This window comes from Bubalus bubalis, chromosome 2 (genome assembly GCF_019923935.1).
Source record: "Bubalus bubalis isolate 160015118507 breed Murrah chromosome 2, NDDB_SH_1, whole genome shotgun sequence".
Lineage (NCBI taxonomy): Eukaryota > Metazoa > Chordata > Mammalia > Artiodactyla > Bovidae > Bubalus > Bubalus bubalis.
This window is the reverse complement of record NC_059158.1, coordinates 176,779,941-176,798,727: the sequence shown is the minus strand read 5'-3', so window position 1 is coordinate 176,798,727 and position 18,787 is coordinate 176,779,941. Positions and strand designations below refer to the sequence as shown.

At 39.1% G+C, this 18,787-nt stretch overlaps 1 protein-coding gene across 1 annotated transcript in view; it reads left to right on the top strand.

Moving 5' to 3' along the window:
* The window catches only part of YTHDF2 (YTH N6-methyladenosine RNA binding protein 2), a 30,237-nt gene extending 20,686 nt beyond the window's left edge, over positions 1-9,551 (top strand). The window contains exon 5 of the mRNA XM_006049494.4: positions 8,701-9,551. Coding sequence (XP_006049556.2) covers positions 8,701-8,724 — 24 coding nt within the window. The 3' untranslated portion in view covers positions 8,725-9,551. The remainder of the gene's footprint in view (positions 1-8,700) is intronic.
* The last annotated feature ends 9,236 nt before the right edge of the window (positions 9,552-18,787 follow it).

Here is an 18,787-nt window from a genome sequence, read left to right as displayed (position 1 = left end):
AATAACTGAAAAAATGTAATCTGTCTTACCCTTTGTTCTGTTACTAGTTAGACTTAATTATTCAGGGCTTGAAAATAGTAGATTACCCAGGCTTTTACTTCTAACCCTTTTGGTGAAATGTATATAGGAGTTCAGCTACTAACTCTTTGTAAATGTGATGGTAGGAAAAGTTAATAGTTAAATGCATTTATTTCATCCTGGTGCTCCTATGTAATTTCCTAGAAGTTTATTTCAACTAAATGTCCATTTCTGCACCTAGAAAATCTCAAAAGGGAGACGATAGAAGATACTTTAGATAAAATGCTGTAGCTCTGCTTTAAATTAGAGAATTGATGGAAGATATTTTTGTTCCTTCATTATGGGGAAGGCAGAATATTAATTATATATAACTTGTGATCTTTCTGCCCTTAGACTCATGTAATGCATATATTAACAACATCAGGGATTATTAAGATTGTTTTCAGGGAGTTCCCTGGCAGTCTGGTGATTAGGACTCTACACTTTCACTGCTGAGGGCAGGAGTTCAATCCGTGGTCATCAGGGAAATAAGATCCCACAAATCTCAAAGCGGGCCAAAAAAAAAAAAAAGATTTATTCCATAAACCATATAAAACAGTGAAAGTTATTTTAGTATAATCTTATTTTTTCATATTAAACTGTCTACCATTTTCTTATTTTCAGCCAGAGGTTGTGAAGTGTGTGTTCTTATCTACCAAGGACCATGGGGACATAAGATGTAGTTGAGGGCTGTTAAGTAAATTTTATTTCAGAGGATAAACATCAGATTTTAAAGTTAATAAAATTATATCTGATGAATAGATGTGTGTGTGCCTGCTGTGTTTGTGGCCCACTTAAAAGTGGGGAGAGGAGTGGTAGTAGAGATGAGAGAGGGTATTAAGCTAAATAGAGGAATAATTAAGCAGAATTAAAGAATTTCAGAAAGAGATTTAAAATGTGCAGACTTTAAGTAACATTGCCACTTTGTGGCTTTTAGGATATTTCCTGTAAGAAATATAAAAAAAATTTTTTTTCCTAAAAAAATGAATTTTTGCATTTTATAGTCATAGATGTAAGGTGAGAAGAGACTAAAATGTGATGGATAGATGGTGTATTAACCTCTAGTTGTTTTAAGTGACAGACCAGATATTGAGGCCTAGAAACTTCTTCCCCTGGCTTATATATTCTTGGTTAATATCTTTAAATTTATCTTATTTAATTTCATAAGATTTTTTCTTTTATTGAACAATGAACAATGGGATTGTGAACTGATTTAAAGATTAGGTCAATGTTCTAGTGGGAATTTTGTGATGCAGTGTGAATTCAGTAAAATCTTGCTCTGCTATTTTCCTTTATTCCTTATTACATCACAGTATTGTAAAGCTCTGGGAATGCATCTTCCTTCCTTTTAGCATTTGGTCTGTTTTCTGTTTAACTAGGACTTCATGATTAATTTTGTGTTTGTGCTTGAGGATCTTATATAGGGGCTTAACCTAGACTGGCCACTCCATCCTGTTCCTACCACTCATCACACTATAGCTGCCTTGCATATGACACCAGGTTTAAAAAATGTGGTAAATATAGGCTGCAAGATGACACCACTGGGGAAAGCCAATATGCCTTACCACTTCCCCTGCTTTGGTGGATCAGTAGCATCTCCATGTATAAAAGCTGGAGTGTCCAGCAAGACAAGTACATTTTGTGCTTATGGCAGTTCCAGCTGGGACCTGGACCCCTTGGAGGTCTCAACTTACTTTTATGTGTTCTGCTCTTTCCTTTTATTGTATATCTATCATCATTCTTCTGTCTCACCCCCAGGTTTTTCTTTATTAAATATTACCACGGTAGCACTGGTTGATTAGAAATGTTATAAATACATCTGACAAATGAAGTCTTGACCATAGATTGTCAGAGCAATCAATTTATTGGAATTCCTGCAGTAATAAGAACTAGTCAAACAAGTAAAAGAAAAGACCTATTGTAAGAGAAGTATTTTATAGAAACCTAAAAGGTTTTAATGTCTCAAATAAATGGTTAAAATAATGGTCCTTGTGTTACAATCTTTTCTGTCATTTTTTCTCATTTTAAAAGACTTGTAAAAAGCTGATAGGCAGATTTGTTTCTTTTTCGTTTGCTAAAATACTCTCATGTTTGATGATTTTAGTATAGATACGAGGAAATAAACACATTTCAAAGTTTCATGAGTTGTTAAACATTAACTTATTTTTTCTTGGCTACACCTGCATGTGGGGTCTTAGTTCCCTGCCCAGAGATGGAACTAACACCCCCTGCATTGGAAGTGCAGAGCCTTAACCACTGGACCACCAGGGAGGTCCCCAAACATAGCTTTTTAATGCAGCCAATTTTTGCAGAATTAAATTAATTGTCCCACATTTTATTAGCTTTTTATCTTGAAATAATTTCAAATTTGGAGAAATTTAAAGGACAGTGCAAAGAACTCCCAAATAGTCTTTACCCAGATTTACCAGTGTAATATTCTGCTAGATTTGTTTCATCATTCTCTTTGGAGATGTGTGTGAAATTTTTTTGTGGATCATTTGAAAGTAAATTCCAAGGCATTCCAAGGAGAAAATTCCCTTTTCTCCTCAATACTTTGCTGTATAGTTCCTAAAAAGAAGAGCATACATTTATGACCACAGTGGAGTTCTTCAGAATCAAGAAATTTAACATTGATGCAGTACTGTTGTCTAATCTGCAGATGGTATTCGTATTTTTACCAGTTGTCTTAATGTCCTTGGTAGCAATTTTTTTGTGGTCCAGGGTCCAGTACAGGACCTTTCAGTTTTATGTCTTTTTAGTCTCTTAATCTGCAGTTATACACACGTAATCACACACCAGCATCCCACCCATTCGCCCTTTTTGTTTTTTACATGATATTTCTGAAGAGTATGTGAATTCTGTTTTTGTAGATGTTGTCCTTGGTTTGTCTAAAGTTTCCTTTCGTCATAGTGTATAATCAGATTATGCTTTTCTGACAGGAATACTACGTAAGTGACTGTCCTCAGCGCATCACATTAGGAGGCATAAGATGTCTGTTTATGCCATAATTGGTAGTGTTTACTTTGATCACTTAAGGTATTCACGTGGTTCTTCATTGTAAAGGTACTGTTTTCCTTTGAATAAGTGGGAAAATAGTTTGAGACTATAAATATCTTGCTCCTCATCAAATATTCACCCTTTAGATTTAGCATCCATTGCTAAATTCTTGCCCAGTTATTACTAAGATAGTTGTTCACTTATCATTCAGTTCAGTCCAGTTCAGTCCAGTTCAGTCGCTCAGTTGTGTCCGACTCTCTGCGACCCCATGAATCGCAGCACGCCAGGCCTCCCTGTCCATCACCAACTCCCGGAGTTCGCTCCGACTCACGTCCATCGAGTCAGTGATGCCATCCAGCCATCTCATCCTCTGTCGTCTCCTTCTCCTCCTGCCCCCAATCCCTCCCAGCATCAGAGTCTTTTCCAATGAGTCAACTCTTCGCATGATGTGGCCAAAGTACTGGAGTTTCAGCTTTAGCATCATTCCTTCCAAAGAAATCCCAGGGCTCATCTCCTTCAGAATGGACTGGTTGGATCTCCTTGCAGTCCAAGGGACTCTCAAGAGTCTTCTCCAACACCACACTTCAAAAGCATCAATTCTTTGGTGCTCAGCCTTCTTCACAGTCCAACTCTCACATCCATACATGACCACTGGAAAAACCATAGCCTTGACGAGACGAACCTTTGTTGGCAAAGTAATGTCTCTGCTTTTGAATACGCTATCTAGGTTGGTCATAACTTTTCTTCCAAGGAGCAAGTGTCTTTTAATTTCATGGCTGCAGTCACCATCTGCAGTGATTTGGGAGCCCAAAAAGATAAAGTCTGACACTGTTTCCACTGTTTCCTCATGTATTTCCCATGAAGTGATGGGACCGGATCACTTATCATTAAGGCTGTGTAATAATGCTCACATCATCATAGATTTGGGCAGTCATGGGCCCTTCAAGCAGGGTCATCTGATTCATTTCTGTTTCTAGCCAAGTTGTGGGATTTTGTTGTTGTGTTTTGCTTTGATTTTCTTTTTTGGCTGTGCTGTATGGTTTGCGGGATCTTAGTTCCCTGACCAGGGATCAAACTTGATCAGGGTGATCAGGGATCAAACTCGTGTCCCCTGCAGTGGAAGTGTGAAGGCCTAACTACTGAACTGCTGGGGAATTCCCCCTAGTTTTTTTTCTTTTTTTTTTTTTTAATGTTTAAAATATCTAGTAATATTAAAAATCTGTCAATCATTTACAGTTTTATTATGTTTATCATTTACAGTTTTATTATTATTTACATTTACAGTTTTATTATTGGTGCCAAATTCATTTTACTTTTCAAGATATGAATGCTTAATTATCTTTACAATTTCTGAGAAGATGGATATTTATTTGTAAATATGTAAGCTTATTTGTGTACACATCAAAATTGTATTTGGAAGTAGAAGAGCAGTTTAATCAGCTTGCTGAATTGGATCAATGTGATATTTTCTTGATGTTGATTAGGAGATTAAGGCAGCTAATGGCATTTGTTGTTTGCATGAAATTTCCATAATTTAAAGCAGTGATCCCCAACCTTTTTGGCACCAGAGATCAGTTTTGTGGAAAACAATTTTTCCATAGTGTGGGTGTTTCGGTTTTGCCTGTACCCTGGCCCCTGCCCTACCACAGCTGCTCACCTCCTGCTGTATAGTATGGTTCCTGACAGACTGTAGGGTGGGGTGGTGTTTTAGGACCCCTGATTTAAAGTAAACCTGTCACACAGGTTTACATTAGGACACAGATGGTATTTGCCCTCTTGGTATAATTGTGTGGTTAAATTCAGGAATAGTTTTGTTGGAGGCAAAGTTGAACACAGGTGTTTGTGGATTTAGTATCACATTATATAAAGAGAAACAAAGTTTGTTTATAATAAGTGCAGTTTCACAGTGCTGTTTTGAATTTCTTTTCACTAAATATTTTAAATGTTGTAATTTGCCAAGCCACTGGGCACATGGAGATTTTAGTTCCTCAACCAGGGATTGAACCCGTGCCCCTTGCAGTGGAAGCATGGAGCCCTAACCTTTGGATCACCAGGGAATTTCCTATAAATGTATTTCTTAGGGGAAAACAGATTTGGCAGAGTCTAGGTTTTCTAATTTAGCTTTGGAGCATATAAGTTTATTTGTATTCTTGGGGCCACATTATATTAAAATAAGAAATAGTTGGCAGAATTATTCCCCCAGTTTTTTTTTTTTTTTTTTTGTCTACCAGTCCATTTTATTTTTTGATGCATTACAAAGAAATTGTCATTATCAGTACAGTTCACCCCTAAACATTTCAGCATACATGTCATTATTAGAGCACAGTATTTGTTTTATGTACTTTTCTGAGTTTAACTTACATGAAACGCACAAGTGTATATTTGTGGAATGCTGACAAACGTACCTATTTATGTAACTCAAACTCCTATGAAGATATAGAATGAGGACTTCCTGGTCACCAGGAAGGTGACCCAATGTAAAGAGGTGCAGGTTCGATCCCTGGTGGGGAGCCAAGATCCCACCTACCTCTCACTAAAAATCCAAAGTGTAACACAGAAGCAGCAAATTCAATAAGGATTTTAAAAATTATCTACATCAAAAATAATAATTAAAAAAAGATACAAAAAAAGCATCCTAGAAGTTTCCCTCATGCCCCTTCTTAGTCCCACCCCTGCTTCACCAAAGACAACTACTTTTCTAATTTTGTCCCCACAGATTTGTTTTCCGTTATAAAACTTCACATAATTAGAGTCATGCATTATGTGTTCATTGTTTTTGTGTAAGGCTTCTTTCATTCAGCATGTCTTTGAGAACTACTTTTCTTTTAGATCTTCAGTACTTATATTCAGAGCTAGGAAGGAGGGTGCTCCCAGATCCATAAAAAAGCAGATGTATATGTGCTGAAATTGAACCGTCTGCAGGATGTATTAAGTGAGGGGGGAGAAAGCAAAGTGAAGGGAGTGTTATATGCTACTTGTGAGAAGCAAAAAACAAACAATACCAGCTTTTATCTGCTTAACATAACTCAGAAAGGACAGGAGGAACTGGTAATAGAAATTGTCTCTAGGGATTTTTCCCAGTTTTTTGAGATATAATTGACAAACAGCATTGTTAAATGTGGACTACAGCATAGTTATTTGATAAATGTGTATATTGAGAAATGCTTACCACAATAAGTTTAATTAACGTCCATTAGCATTTTTTTTCCTTGTGATAAGAACCAGAATTTTATTTAAAAGTCAGTTGTAGCCTGTTATCCACTGCCAGACTTGTAAGTAAGTTTGTGAGTGAGCTTAATTGAAGACCTTTTCTTTGCTTTCTAGGAGCTTTTGGTTGAGTTGGGACTAGTTTTCTATGAAACAAAACAATTTAATTTTCAATTGTGGTGGCAGATTTAGAAGTACCTTGAAAACTGCAGTGGTTAAGGAAGTCTCAAGGAAGGAGTTTTGAACGGTACCCTAAAGGTCAGAAGGCTAGGTATTCCAAGCATTCTTGGCTTAAAACTATAAGAATGAGATTTAATTAAGAAACATGAAAAAAGTCCATATTTCCTGAAAGGAAAGATAGATTTTGATTAGCAATAGAAGAGAGGTTAGATAAATAGCATTCATCCAAATTAAGAAAGACTGAACTAGGTAGGTAAGTTTAAGATTGATAGGAGAAAAATTCTGTAAAGCAATTATACTTCAATAAAAAAAAGAAAAAAAACAATTGATAGAACCTACTGTTACAGCATAGGATACATTCAGTATTTTGTAATAACCCATGATGAAAAAGAAAATATGTAACTGAATCACTTTACTATATGCTTGAAACTAGCACAACATTGTAAATCAGCTATGTTTCAATTAAAAAAAAAAGACTGATATGAGAATCGATGTGCTGTTGAAAGTTTCATTTTGGTCAGTGCCAGAGGTTTTTTTAGTTGGAATTTTCCTATTATAAATAATATATCCATCATCAAAACTTTGGGACAGTTATATAGAAAGTGTGTGGGGGGGTCAATATTGCAGCTCAGGAACATCAGAATTTTTGAGGTCCCTTATTTATGTTGGATTTAATTTCTTATTCTTTTGTTCCTTTTCCTTTTTCAAATTGTTGAATTGAGTTTGAATTCCAGAAATAGCATGTGGGTGAATTTTTTTTGTTAATTTTATTGTTTGAAATTTCCAAATGACTTATTTTGAAAATAGTATCCCACATCTTTGTATGTTGGTGAGTTTATCTCTGAATTCCAGATACGTCCAATAGGACATCACAAAAAGATAACTGCTCCTTCTGGATAGTTTACTGTTTTTTTATATCCATGGAGTAATTTAGTGGTAGGGTAGTCAGTTCACCACAAAGCTTCACTTCACTTTGTTGACTTTTGCATAAATATTCCTACATGTTGTAGACAAAGAACCACATAGCCATGGGTTTGAAATCTTGGTTCTTGGGAAACCTTGGTCAAGTAACTATTTTGAATTTTAGTTTTTTATCACTAAAGCGGGAATAGTTCAGTCGTTGCAGGTTGGTTATGAAGATCGTTATGTACAGTTCCTGGAATGTGGTAGCCCATAAGTGGTAGTTGGCTTTTTTTGTTGTTTTTTAAATAGGAATATTTAACTTCAGAACTATAGTTACCATAAGGTGAATAGGAGCAAATGACTACTTACGTAGCTTGATGAATCGAGTCTTAAGTTCAGGTATGTGCACTTGCTCCTAACCACTTAATGCTTTTGCTTTTGTTTTTTGCTTTTAAAAGGCATGCGGATTTAGTTGTATGTTTTAAAATTCCTTTGTGAGGTAATGTGTGAAATGGAATGATGTTTAGGGTAAATTTATGAAAAGCTGATAAAGGAATGATTCTTAGTAAGAAAGGAGCATTTAGATTTATTTCAGGGAAAACATAAGTATTGCATTCAGTTTTCAAAATCCATTTCTGAGTGGATTTTAAACTCTCCCTTGGGGAAAAGGATGATTTTCTTGCCTGCTGTGGAGTAAGAGCTTTCTGTATGTCAGCTCATTAATTCTCCCGTGGCCTAGATACATATCCTCACTATACCAAAAACAAGAAGGAAATTGACGCCTGTGAATATGTTTAATGCCTTGGGATAATAGAGGATGACTCCGGTATTGTTCAGGGCTTACGCAAGAAAAATAATTTCATATTACTTAGGGTTCGTGAGTGTTAGTACTTCCGTTTAAAATATTAGAAGTAGAGCTTCCCTGGTGGCTCAGTGGTAAAGAACTCACCTGTCAATGCAGGAGACACAGGTTTGATCCCTGATCTGGAAAGATCCCACATGCTGTGGAGCAGCTAAGCCCGTGGGCCACAACTATTGAGCCTGTGCTCTAGAGCCCTAGGAGCTGCCCCTACTGAAGCCCACACCCCAAGCCCATGCTCTGCAAACGAGAGAAGCTGCTGAAATGAGAAGCCCTTGCACCGCAACTAGACAGTAGCCATGGCAGCAGCAAAGACCCAGCACAGCCAAAAATAAATTTTTAAAATTAAAATATTAGAAGTAAAAAGTCTTTACCTGTGGGGAATCTTCTGTTTAGCTCAAATAATTAATTTTTTGTAGTGTTATTCTATGAAGTTTTAATTCTTGTTCAGATAAGTTTTAACTAACCATTTCAATTTTTTTTTTTAACTTCTGTAGGAACGTCAAGGTCGTGGGAAATAAGAGGCAGTTCTGCACAGACTGCAGCAACGGTTGCATCTGCATATCCTAAGAGGAAAAAAAATGACCTTCAAGAGAATTAGGACTTTTTTCTTAATTTCATTGACTTCAGAGACGATTGCAGACTTGCAGTTTAAGTATTGGAATTTCACAAATGACATAGGACTTAACTGGAAAATGAAAAAAAAAAAGAAAAAGGAAAAACTAAACAAAAAATCCCTCTAGGTAGTTTAGGTGAAAAATGTCCCTTTTATTTTGGCTTTGGTTGTGATTTCAGAGCATAATGCTTTGTTTTTTTGTCTTTTTACTATGTTTTTCGGATTTTAAAGTCCGTAAGTACATACAGTTTTCTCTAATTTTTAAACCCTTTCCTCCCCCCGTTTTGACATTTGCACTTGGAGAACACTTGAGTTTTGAAGGTTTTGGGCATCCACCCCAGAAAGTGGGAATTTGGTTTTTTCCTTCCAAACTGGAAGAACATTTTTATGAAGAATTTCTGTCTTGGAGAATTTAACAGTGTTACCCAAGGTTGTGTCTTTAAGGGTGGTTCATTTTCTCTGACCCTTTGTTACTCAAAGTAAAGTACTAGGAGTCCTAAGAAATGTTCTGTTCTTGTACATTATACTGATTAAGTCAGGATTAATTTGATTTCAAAGCTAAGAACAGTGGTAAAAACTTGTTTACAGAAATGCATTTTGGAAGAGAAAAATATTGTAAAAACGTGTAGTGAATGTTTCTTCAGTTTCTTGTTCAGCCAATGAGGAAAGGGCATTGCCTTTCTTTTTACCATTAATCACTTCTCAATAAACGTGAGATCCTGTTGAGCATCACTTCTAGTACCATTTATTAGTATTATTTGATTTGCTATGTTTTGTGAAAGCTTTGGAGTACAAGGAGTTTCGCGAGGTGAGACAGCAACCATTTTTAGAAAGTTCACTGAGATGGAATAGTTCAGAAATTGCTTTGTACCCAGGGTTGGATAACCATGACCACTGCAAAGCAAGGTGGGCCAATATTCATAATGCTTTATTTCTGGATACTTCCTGAGAAGGTAGTGCCACTGCTATGCTAAATTGTTCAACAAATATTTGATTGTGAGTCTGTATTAGTTGCCTGGCAGGCACTGTGCTAATAATAATAACCCTGTAGTAACCTGGCCACATATCTTCTGTGCAAAATAGGTAGAGCCCAGTATCAAGGATATACATGTTTAATCTGAAATATGACTGACTTAGGCAGGTTTCCATGTGTCCCAAGAATAAGAAATTCCAATGGGAATTTCACAATCCTTTGTGAACCATGTAACCATAAGGGTAATTGATTCATCATTATTTATTTTCTAAGGTTTGGAGATTCTCTTTTTTCTTACAGATTTTTAGCCCTTAAGGTGTCTCAGTTAAATGTAAAAACTTCCATAATAAGAAAGGGTTCAGAAAATAGATAATACTGTTGGATTGTTGTGTTTTGCCCTCAAATGATTTATTCATCCCATTCTACACAACCCAGGCTACTAACTCAAGAGTGTGATAAAATTAATAAATTGCTGATTAATAACTAGCATTATTGTTAACACTTAGAGTTGAGAACTTTGCTCTGCCTGAGACACAGTCCAGTATATCTAGATATTCCTATTTGCTAAGCTTTTTGAAATACATTCCCCCCAAATCAGGGAGTCCTTTGTGCTTTTATCAGTTTGAGGATGCCCAGTTTCAAATTGGAAATGTAACATTTATTGCATTCAACTTAAGGTGAGACTTCTGTGACTTCTAGAGGACTCCCATGGGCTTAATGGAGGTTTAGTATTTCACTTTTGAAAGGGAAAAAATATCCTGAGAAAAGCAAATTCAAAATCAGTTTCAGCTAGATTTTCCTACATTGTATTCAAGTTGGATATGAGATCATTTAAGATGCTTTTCTGCAATTCGAAATGTTACTGCCTCAGTATTTAAGCCAGTCTTTACTTTTACATCACATAGAAAATGCTGGTATTGCTTTGAGGACAAGCTGAAAGGAATTTGGAGCCTTTAACAAGGCTGCTCACTTGAGTGAGTATTGAGGGAGTCAGGATGTTAGATTTGTGTGTTTTTTTAAAAAAAAAACATATTGGACTTTTAATATATAAGTAGTATAAAAATTAGATTATATTCGCTCTTAAAGAGTTTGTCCAAAAGTTGGTTTGGTGAAGATCCCAAAATGCAGCTAAACTAGTTCTCTCATTTGCTAATGACAACTTTGCCAGTGGAAATTGTTGACTTTTGACTATTTGCTCTTAATGCTTTGTTTGTCATTTGTGAATGTAAGACTCCCAACAGCCATGCTTGTTCACCTTTCTCCTTTGTTGAATATGAAGGGAAACGGAACAGTCTCACAGCGTGCCATCAGTGTTAACTCAGAGCATTTTAAATCTTTAATGTGAACAAACTGTGTAAGTCTTGCATTCACTTGATTTAATACTTAATTGGCTACCGTTCTCCAACCATGTTCCATTTTTTAAAAACTTTGCAAAAATGGTGTGAAGAGTTCTCATATACCCTTCACTCAGCTTCCCCTAAATGCTAACATTTTATATAAGCCACTGAACCATTTTCAAAAGCAGTAAATATCGATCCAGTACTGTTAACTAATCTGTAGACCTTATTTGCCTGTGCCATTTGTTCAAGGAGTGTCTTTATTTCCAGCTCAGCATTCAGTCCAGGATCCCATGGTGTGTTTAGTTGTCTTTAGTTTGTGGACTGCAAGTTCTTCAGCCTTTATCTTTTATGATTTTGACACTTGGGAAGAGTACTGGCCAGTTGTTTATATATAGTGCCCCTCGAATTGACTTTAATACTGTCTCACCACTGGATTGAAGTTATATTTTGGTAAGAATACTGCAAAAATCATATGCCCTTCTTGGTGCATTATATCTGGATACATGATGTCCATATGTATTATTGGTGGTGTTAATTAACTTTGATCACATTAAGGTAGTATTTGCTGTGTTTCTCCACTGTAAAGTTATTGTTTCTCTTTGTAGTGAATAAGTAACTTGTGGAGGGATATAATTTTAAACAATCTTTGTTCACTAATTTTGACACCTTGGATTGTTATTCACTGGCTGTCAAGTGTGTGATATTTACCAAGTGTTAATTCATTATGTCTATTATTCTACATTTGTACTATTAGAATTCTATAAGGAGACACTGTCCCTTGTCCCCATTTTATTTATTTAGTGACATCATTATGGACTCGTAAGTATTTTATTCTATGTGTCACTGCTATCACTTGTTGCTCAAATTGTCCAGCTTTGGTCGCGGGAGCTCCTTCAAGTTGGCTCCTGTGTCCTTTTGACATGCCCCCAGTGTTCTTTGGAGCCTTTCCTTGACATTCTGGTATGTACTATAAGATGTTCTTGGCTAGTCTTGTATTTTTAGTCTCTCAGCCCCATTTTTCCAAGGAACGAAGGTTCTTTTTATTGGAGAATATTTAGAAACCAACCCTTGATTTTTTTTATAAAGCAACACTTTGAATTGCAATGGATTATTAAAGTGGGAGCTTTATTTCTTGTATAAGTGAAGAAGTACTTAGCCTAATCAAAACACCTAACCACTCATCTCTTCCACTTTTGTAGAGCTGTGTACCAGTCTTCTGGAGTTGTGGAGAGGGCTTTTCGCTTGGCTTATTAATACTTCATCTACAGTGGGGGCCAATGAGTACGGGTTGGTTTGCACCCTTCATTAATTTCTGTCTTTTTAGTGTTGTAAATTAGAGACCCAAAATGTTGAAAATCCTGGCTTCCACCCCACCTGAACTATTTTAGGGGTTCAGAGCTTTTTCTGCCTGTGGAAAAGTAAGTGGTCATATGCTGACGTTTTTCATTAGGGAGCAGATAGCACTTGAATATTCCCATTCTTACTTGAAAAATGATTTTTTTCCTCCTGGAAATGTAGTCTTGTGTCATGAATGTAGGAGCCTTCCCTCTGAAAATGAAAATGAGTTTAAGTGTCCTAAGAATTCAGGTTTCATAAAGCCAGTTTACAATCTTCCTGTTTTTTGCCTGTGATAGTATTGCCACTTTCTCACGACTGTATCTCTCACTGCTAGCCCTGTTTCTGTCAGCGGGTGAAACTCCTTACCCCTGAGACAAGCCTTTCTTTGCAACTAATACTTGTTACAACTGCTGGGTTTGCATGTGGAAAGCTGACATGGCTGCAGGGTAATAAGCCGCAGGGAGATTAAGTGGGTTGGAAGATGCCCCACAAACCTGCAGGGCTCTGCTTGCAGGCTCCCTGGACTGGCTCTAGCCTCGCCTGCAGGGGAGCGAGCATAGGGCACCCGCCCGCCCTTGTTCCCGTCGCTGGGCTCCGTGACTGGACAGCGCGCGCAGGTTGGTGCTGCACCTGGTGGCCATGGCATCGTGACCCACAGGGAGGCGGAAACTTGTGCCCTGCTAACCTGATTCTCTCTACTCCCGCAACCCCACTAACTAGCCCGCTGCAGCCTGGGGCGGAGGGGCCGCTGTGCATACCCTGTCTTTTGGTCTGATTTTCCCCTGACTTTGACCGCGAGAAATGTGGGTTCAAGATGGTGAGGATACTGCTTTTGCGCTCTTGCAAAAGCCTCTCTCAGTGCCAAGCTTGTTACCTTCACAGGTGAGCTGGGTCTCTGCTGCCTTAAGGACAGGGAACTGGGGTTTCGCACTATCCTGCTAGCAGGGCAGAGATGACATTAGTGCCATGCATGACTTGCTGCTTTCTTCTTACTTTTAAAATAATGCTCAACCGGGTGGCTGGCTGAAGGTTGTCAAACTGTTACTGTGGCCCCACCTGCTGGCGATGGGCAGTGTTCACGTGCTCTAAAAATAAAGTTACCCTGGAGTTTCCCTTTAAGGGGAAGCTCCCTAAAGAAACTCCCAATTTTGCTGCTTTGTCCAGTTTTTCGTGAGAGTGTGTTCATCTGCTTTTCCCATCTATTCAGTCATTCAGTCTGTATTTTGTGAGCCCCTGTTGGTGCTGTTGGGCACTGGGGGAGAGGGAATGATTAAGATTCTTGTCCTCAATTTAGTTCAAGGATTGCAATGTAGTGCGGGTTTACAGTTGTGGGAGGTACACAGAGTAGGAAGAACAGAGGGGCTATACCCAGCAGGTTTCCCTTTCAGTACTGGATCTTCCTAGATTTTTCTTACTCAGTGGGAACCACATGAGCTCCTTGCCTCTTCATCTTCCTGTTGGCAGTTTGAGCTCACTCCTAGGTACTCTGCTCCATCAATGAGACATCTGATTGGGAAAGCCAGGGAATTACTCTTTGCGCGTATTTCTTCACTGGAAAGAGGAATTGACCTCTGAAGCCACTTGGTATATGGTTTTTGTGGGAATTTAGATTCATTTTAACTACTAGAGCTTTTCTAATCAAAACAAAACAACCTGTCCAGACAGTTACATATATAGACTAAAAAAAGTATATCTTGGTATAATACTTTGCTATCTATCCTTCTAAACCATTAAACAGATTGCTTTATATGTAAATTCAGTATATAGTATATAGCATGTGTGTATTCCTGAATATAATGCATATAATTTTAAGTTATTTTACAGAGATGGAATAATTCTGAACCATCTACAGTGTGTGCCTCCCTGCCCCTTCCCCATCAAAATTTCAGCAATTTTTCTATTTTGGTCTGCCTGAGAAGGACCCAGGTCTTCTAGAACAATATGGTTGACCCAGGATCCTGGAGTGAGTAGTGCCCCAAGGACCTAGGTTTCTGTCATCAAAAGCTACCTGGCAGAACCTTGAACTTGTCATCTTGTTGTTCTTAAGCACTGGGACCCAAATTTTCCAGACCAACATTTCCCCAAAGTCTTTCAACTTGAAGAGTTAGGCACTGTGTTTTCAGATGAATGTCATTCCAAGTCAAGGTACTTTGATGCAGAAGTCTAGGACATGCCCTGGATGTGGTTGAAGAATGAGCTGGCCAGGATTGGGATAAGGAGGATAATGTTGGGGGGCACCGCTAAATGCCAGGCAGAATTCTAGGCGCTGGGGCCACAGCGGAAAACTGAAAGCCCTTCCTTCAGTGGGACTTCAATTCTGGGATGAGTGCTATAGAGTAAAGAACACAAATGTTTGAGGCTGGAAGAGTCATGCTAACAAATTCAGAGAGGTGAGTGATGAAGACAAGCTGGGTAACGCTTTGAGAAGAAAGCACTCACTTTTGAGAAAAGTATCATTTTACCTCACAGCACCTCCTCTCTCTCGTTACCTAAACTTCATGGTCCTCATTATCTCCCTCCCACCTTGTGTTCACTGTCAGCTCTCATGCCCCTTTCTCTTCATCTGTTTTAATTGACAAACCACAGTCTTGGTTACATAAAACTCTTCCCCTACCCGCACCTGTGCAGTTCACAGTGGTTGGATAAAAACATTCAGCCAGGGTCTTGTCTTAGATTCATGATCATCAACCTCAGGAGGGGGGGTCGTTTCAACATTTCCCCCATCTATTCACTTTTCCTACTCACAAGATTACCATTTCCTACCATTTCCTCCCAACACCTCATATCCCATCTTCACTCTCAATGACTTTACATGACTGAGAAAAATGAAGCAATCAGAATGAAAATCACCAACTCCTGGCACTACATCTACTTACCTCATAACTGTGGATTGATGTTTATTAAAGCCTGGTCTCCAGGCCAGCAGTATCAGCACCACTGGGGAACTTGTCAGAAATGCAAATTACTGGATTCCACTTCAGACCTATTGAATCAAATTCTGAGGATGGGGCCCAGCAATCTGTGCTTGAGTAAGTGCTCCAAGTGATTCTGATGAAGTTTAGGAGTTTGTGAACCAATGCGTTTGGGACTATGTATGTTTCCATAAAGAGTCCCTTTGCGCACCAGACCTTAGTCTTTCAGCATCTCAGGAACATCACTCCATCAAATCTTCCACATCCCAATTTTACCTTTGTTGGATCATTCCCATCAGCATAAAAATGTGCTGCCTTTTTGCCCATTTCTTCTGTCAGTTACAACTCATGTCTCTTTCTCTTTGCAGCAAGACCCCAAAGAGGAAGCTGTTACTCCCTGGCTCCATTTCCCCCTCATTTTCTCTAACCCACTCCAATCAGGCTTTCATCCTCTTCATTTCAGTGGCACTGATCCTGTCAAGGTCACCAGTGACCTTACATTGTTAATTCTCAGCCCCTATTTGACCTATAAATGGCATGTGATCTCCTTGATATACTTTCTTCACTTGGATTCCAGCATGGCACACACACTTCCTGGTTTTCCTCTTATTTTACTGGTTGTTCCTACTTAGTCTCCGTGGTTGGTTTTTCCTCTGCTTTTTGCCCTCTTGATGCCAGAGTGATCTAGGGGCTTAGTCCTTGACCTATACTTACTAGATTTCATCCAGTCGAAGGGCTTTAAACACCATCCATGTGCCAACTACTCCCAAATGTAGTCATTTCAGGTCTGTCCCTGGCTCTCTGGTATATTCAGTTGCCAGTGCAGTCTCTCCACGTAAGTCTCTCCAACATCTCAAACCTAACACTTGTATAAACCTACACCCCTCCCCTCCTCATCTGCTCCATCTCATGTAATAACTTCATCTCTCTCATTTCTCAGGCCAAATCCTGAGAGTAATGTTCAACTCTCTTCCTTAATTCCTGCGTCGTAATTGTCCGTAAGTCTTACTGGTTGTCCACTTAGCATATCTATGGTCAAGTAATCATCCTGTCTCACCTAGATGGCTGCACCAGTCTTTGAGCTGGTTTCCCTGATAGCTCAGTGGTAAAGAATCCGCCTGCAATGCAGAAGACCCCAGTTTGATTCCTGGGTCAGGAAGATCCGCTGGAGAAGAGATAGGTTACTCACTCCAGTATTCTTGGGCTCACTCCAGTGTTCTTGGGCTCCCCTGGTGGTTCAGCTGGTACAGAACCTGCCTGCAATGCAGGAGACCTGGGTTCGATCCCTGGGTTGGGAAGATCCCCTGAAGAAGGGAAAGGCTACCCACTCCAGTATTCTGGCCTGGAGAATTCCATGGGGTCCATGGGGTCACAAAGAGTCGGCCATGACTGAGCGACTTTCACTTTCTGTCCTCCACACAGCAATACAGGGATCCTGTGGAAAAGTACATTAGATCATGCCACTTTGGAGCTCAGACTTTGTCTTGGCTCCCATCTCACTCTAGAGGCCAAAGCCTTCAGCAGCTCACAAATTCTTATGCCATCTTGAGTATCGCAATTCCATTTTCCTCTCACTGTGCTTGTCTTTTTCACTCACCTTGTCCTCCCCGCTTCTCTTCAGACACGCCAGGTTCCTATCACAGAGCCTGCACCCTGGTTGGGTCTTCCGCCTGGAATACCTTCCCTTGTTTATCTGCAAGTCCCACTCGCCCCTTTTTCAGCAGGGATTCCCGCACCGGCGAGATCTCTCCAGACTATCCTGTTTACATTTGCTCTTCCATCTCCCATACTGCCTGCTTCCCTTGCTCTGGGCTTACAGTAGGCAGCAGTAAACCTGAGATCACACTCACCACAGATCTGTGTCTCTAAGGTGGAGAGTCAGGAAAGCTAACAAAAAGCTGACACAATTTAAAATAATTGAATATCAATTACTGGTTAACAGAATTTTAAAAATATAGTTTCTATTCTCCAATTCCAGATTTCTTGGGGAGATAAAATACTGACCTGGAAGCCAGAAGCCTTGAATTCTAGCCCTGGATCTATCATAAAGGCGCTCTGTAACCTGTGGCAAGCAAGTCATTTAGGCTTGGTCAGCCCAGGAAGTGAGGGAACTAGGCTAAATGATCTATGAGGTTGACCTTCCAATCATGTCAACCCTGCTACCAAAATAAATTCCCACACTGTCGGTGTTTTTCATCTGCATTGCACCACCTCTCCATGCTGTTTTTATTTCCTGCCTGGGGTACTGCATCTGCCTCCTTTCTCATCTGTCACTCTTGTCCTTTAATCCTCCTTCCACACGGCTGCCTGAGTGAATGTACACATATAAATCAGAGCATGCCCATTTCTCTCTTGAGCCCTCTAACAGCTGCCCGCTGCAGTTAGATCTCCCCTGCGCTCCTTCTCCTGGCCTGCAGGGCCCATCACCGTCTGGCCCTGGTTTCAGCCACAGTGGTCTCCAGCCCCTCCAGTATGCCAAGCTCATTTCTACCTTGGCAGTCCTTTGTCTTGCTTGCATGTTGTTCTTCCTGTGTTCTGGTGATTTCCTCTCTCTTTCTCTTTTTTTTTTCTCGAACTCAGCTTCAACATCATTTCCTGAGCGTGAGCATTCTTTCCTGATCACTGAAGGTAAAGCCAGTACTCCTTTGTTTTTTAAAATTCACCTCCCTATTTCTGTTTAAATCCTAACATTTATTATTTTAAATCATTCAACATTCACACAATGGAATACCATACAATTATACAAAAGATAGCTATGTATTGATATAGAATGATTTCTTAAGATATATTGTTAAGTGAAAAAAATCCCAAGGTGCAGTGTAGAGTGTGTAGAACACCACCGTTTGTATAAAAGGTGGGGGGTGGGGAGAATATATTTGCTTGTATATTCATATGTTTTCTCTGGACGGGTACAGAAGAAACTGATAACATTGCTGGCCTCTATGGAGGGGGCTAGGTGGCTAGGGGCAGGAATGGGAGGCTTCACTGTGTACCTTTTTGTATTTTGAATCATACAGTGTACCACCTATTACAAATAAATACATAAATATTAAAAGTTGTGTACTTGCTTTGTTTCCTGTCTCCCCAAAGAGAACACAAACATGTCCTTATTCCCTACTATGTCCTCAGCACTTAACACAATGCCTGGCACCTAACAGTGCTCAATAAGTAACTACAGGATGAATGAATGAAAGGATGAAGGTCTCTTCCTGCTCTAAAACTGATTTCAAGACTAGAAGACATGGACTCAAGGACCAGCCATTTAGAGGCATCAAACGAGAACTATTTTGTAGTGTGTACTGGTTTTCTTGTTATCAATAAACTTTGAAAAACAAAAGCGTTGGGGGGGTGTATGGTGGGTGAAACATGGAGAACCTCCTTCCCAATCGAGAGCCCAAGTGCCAC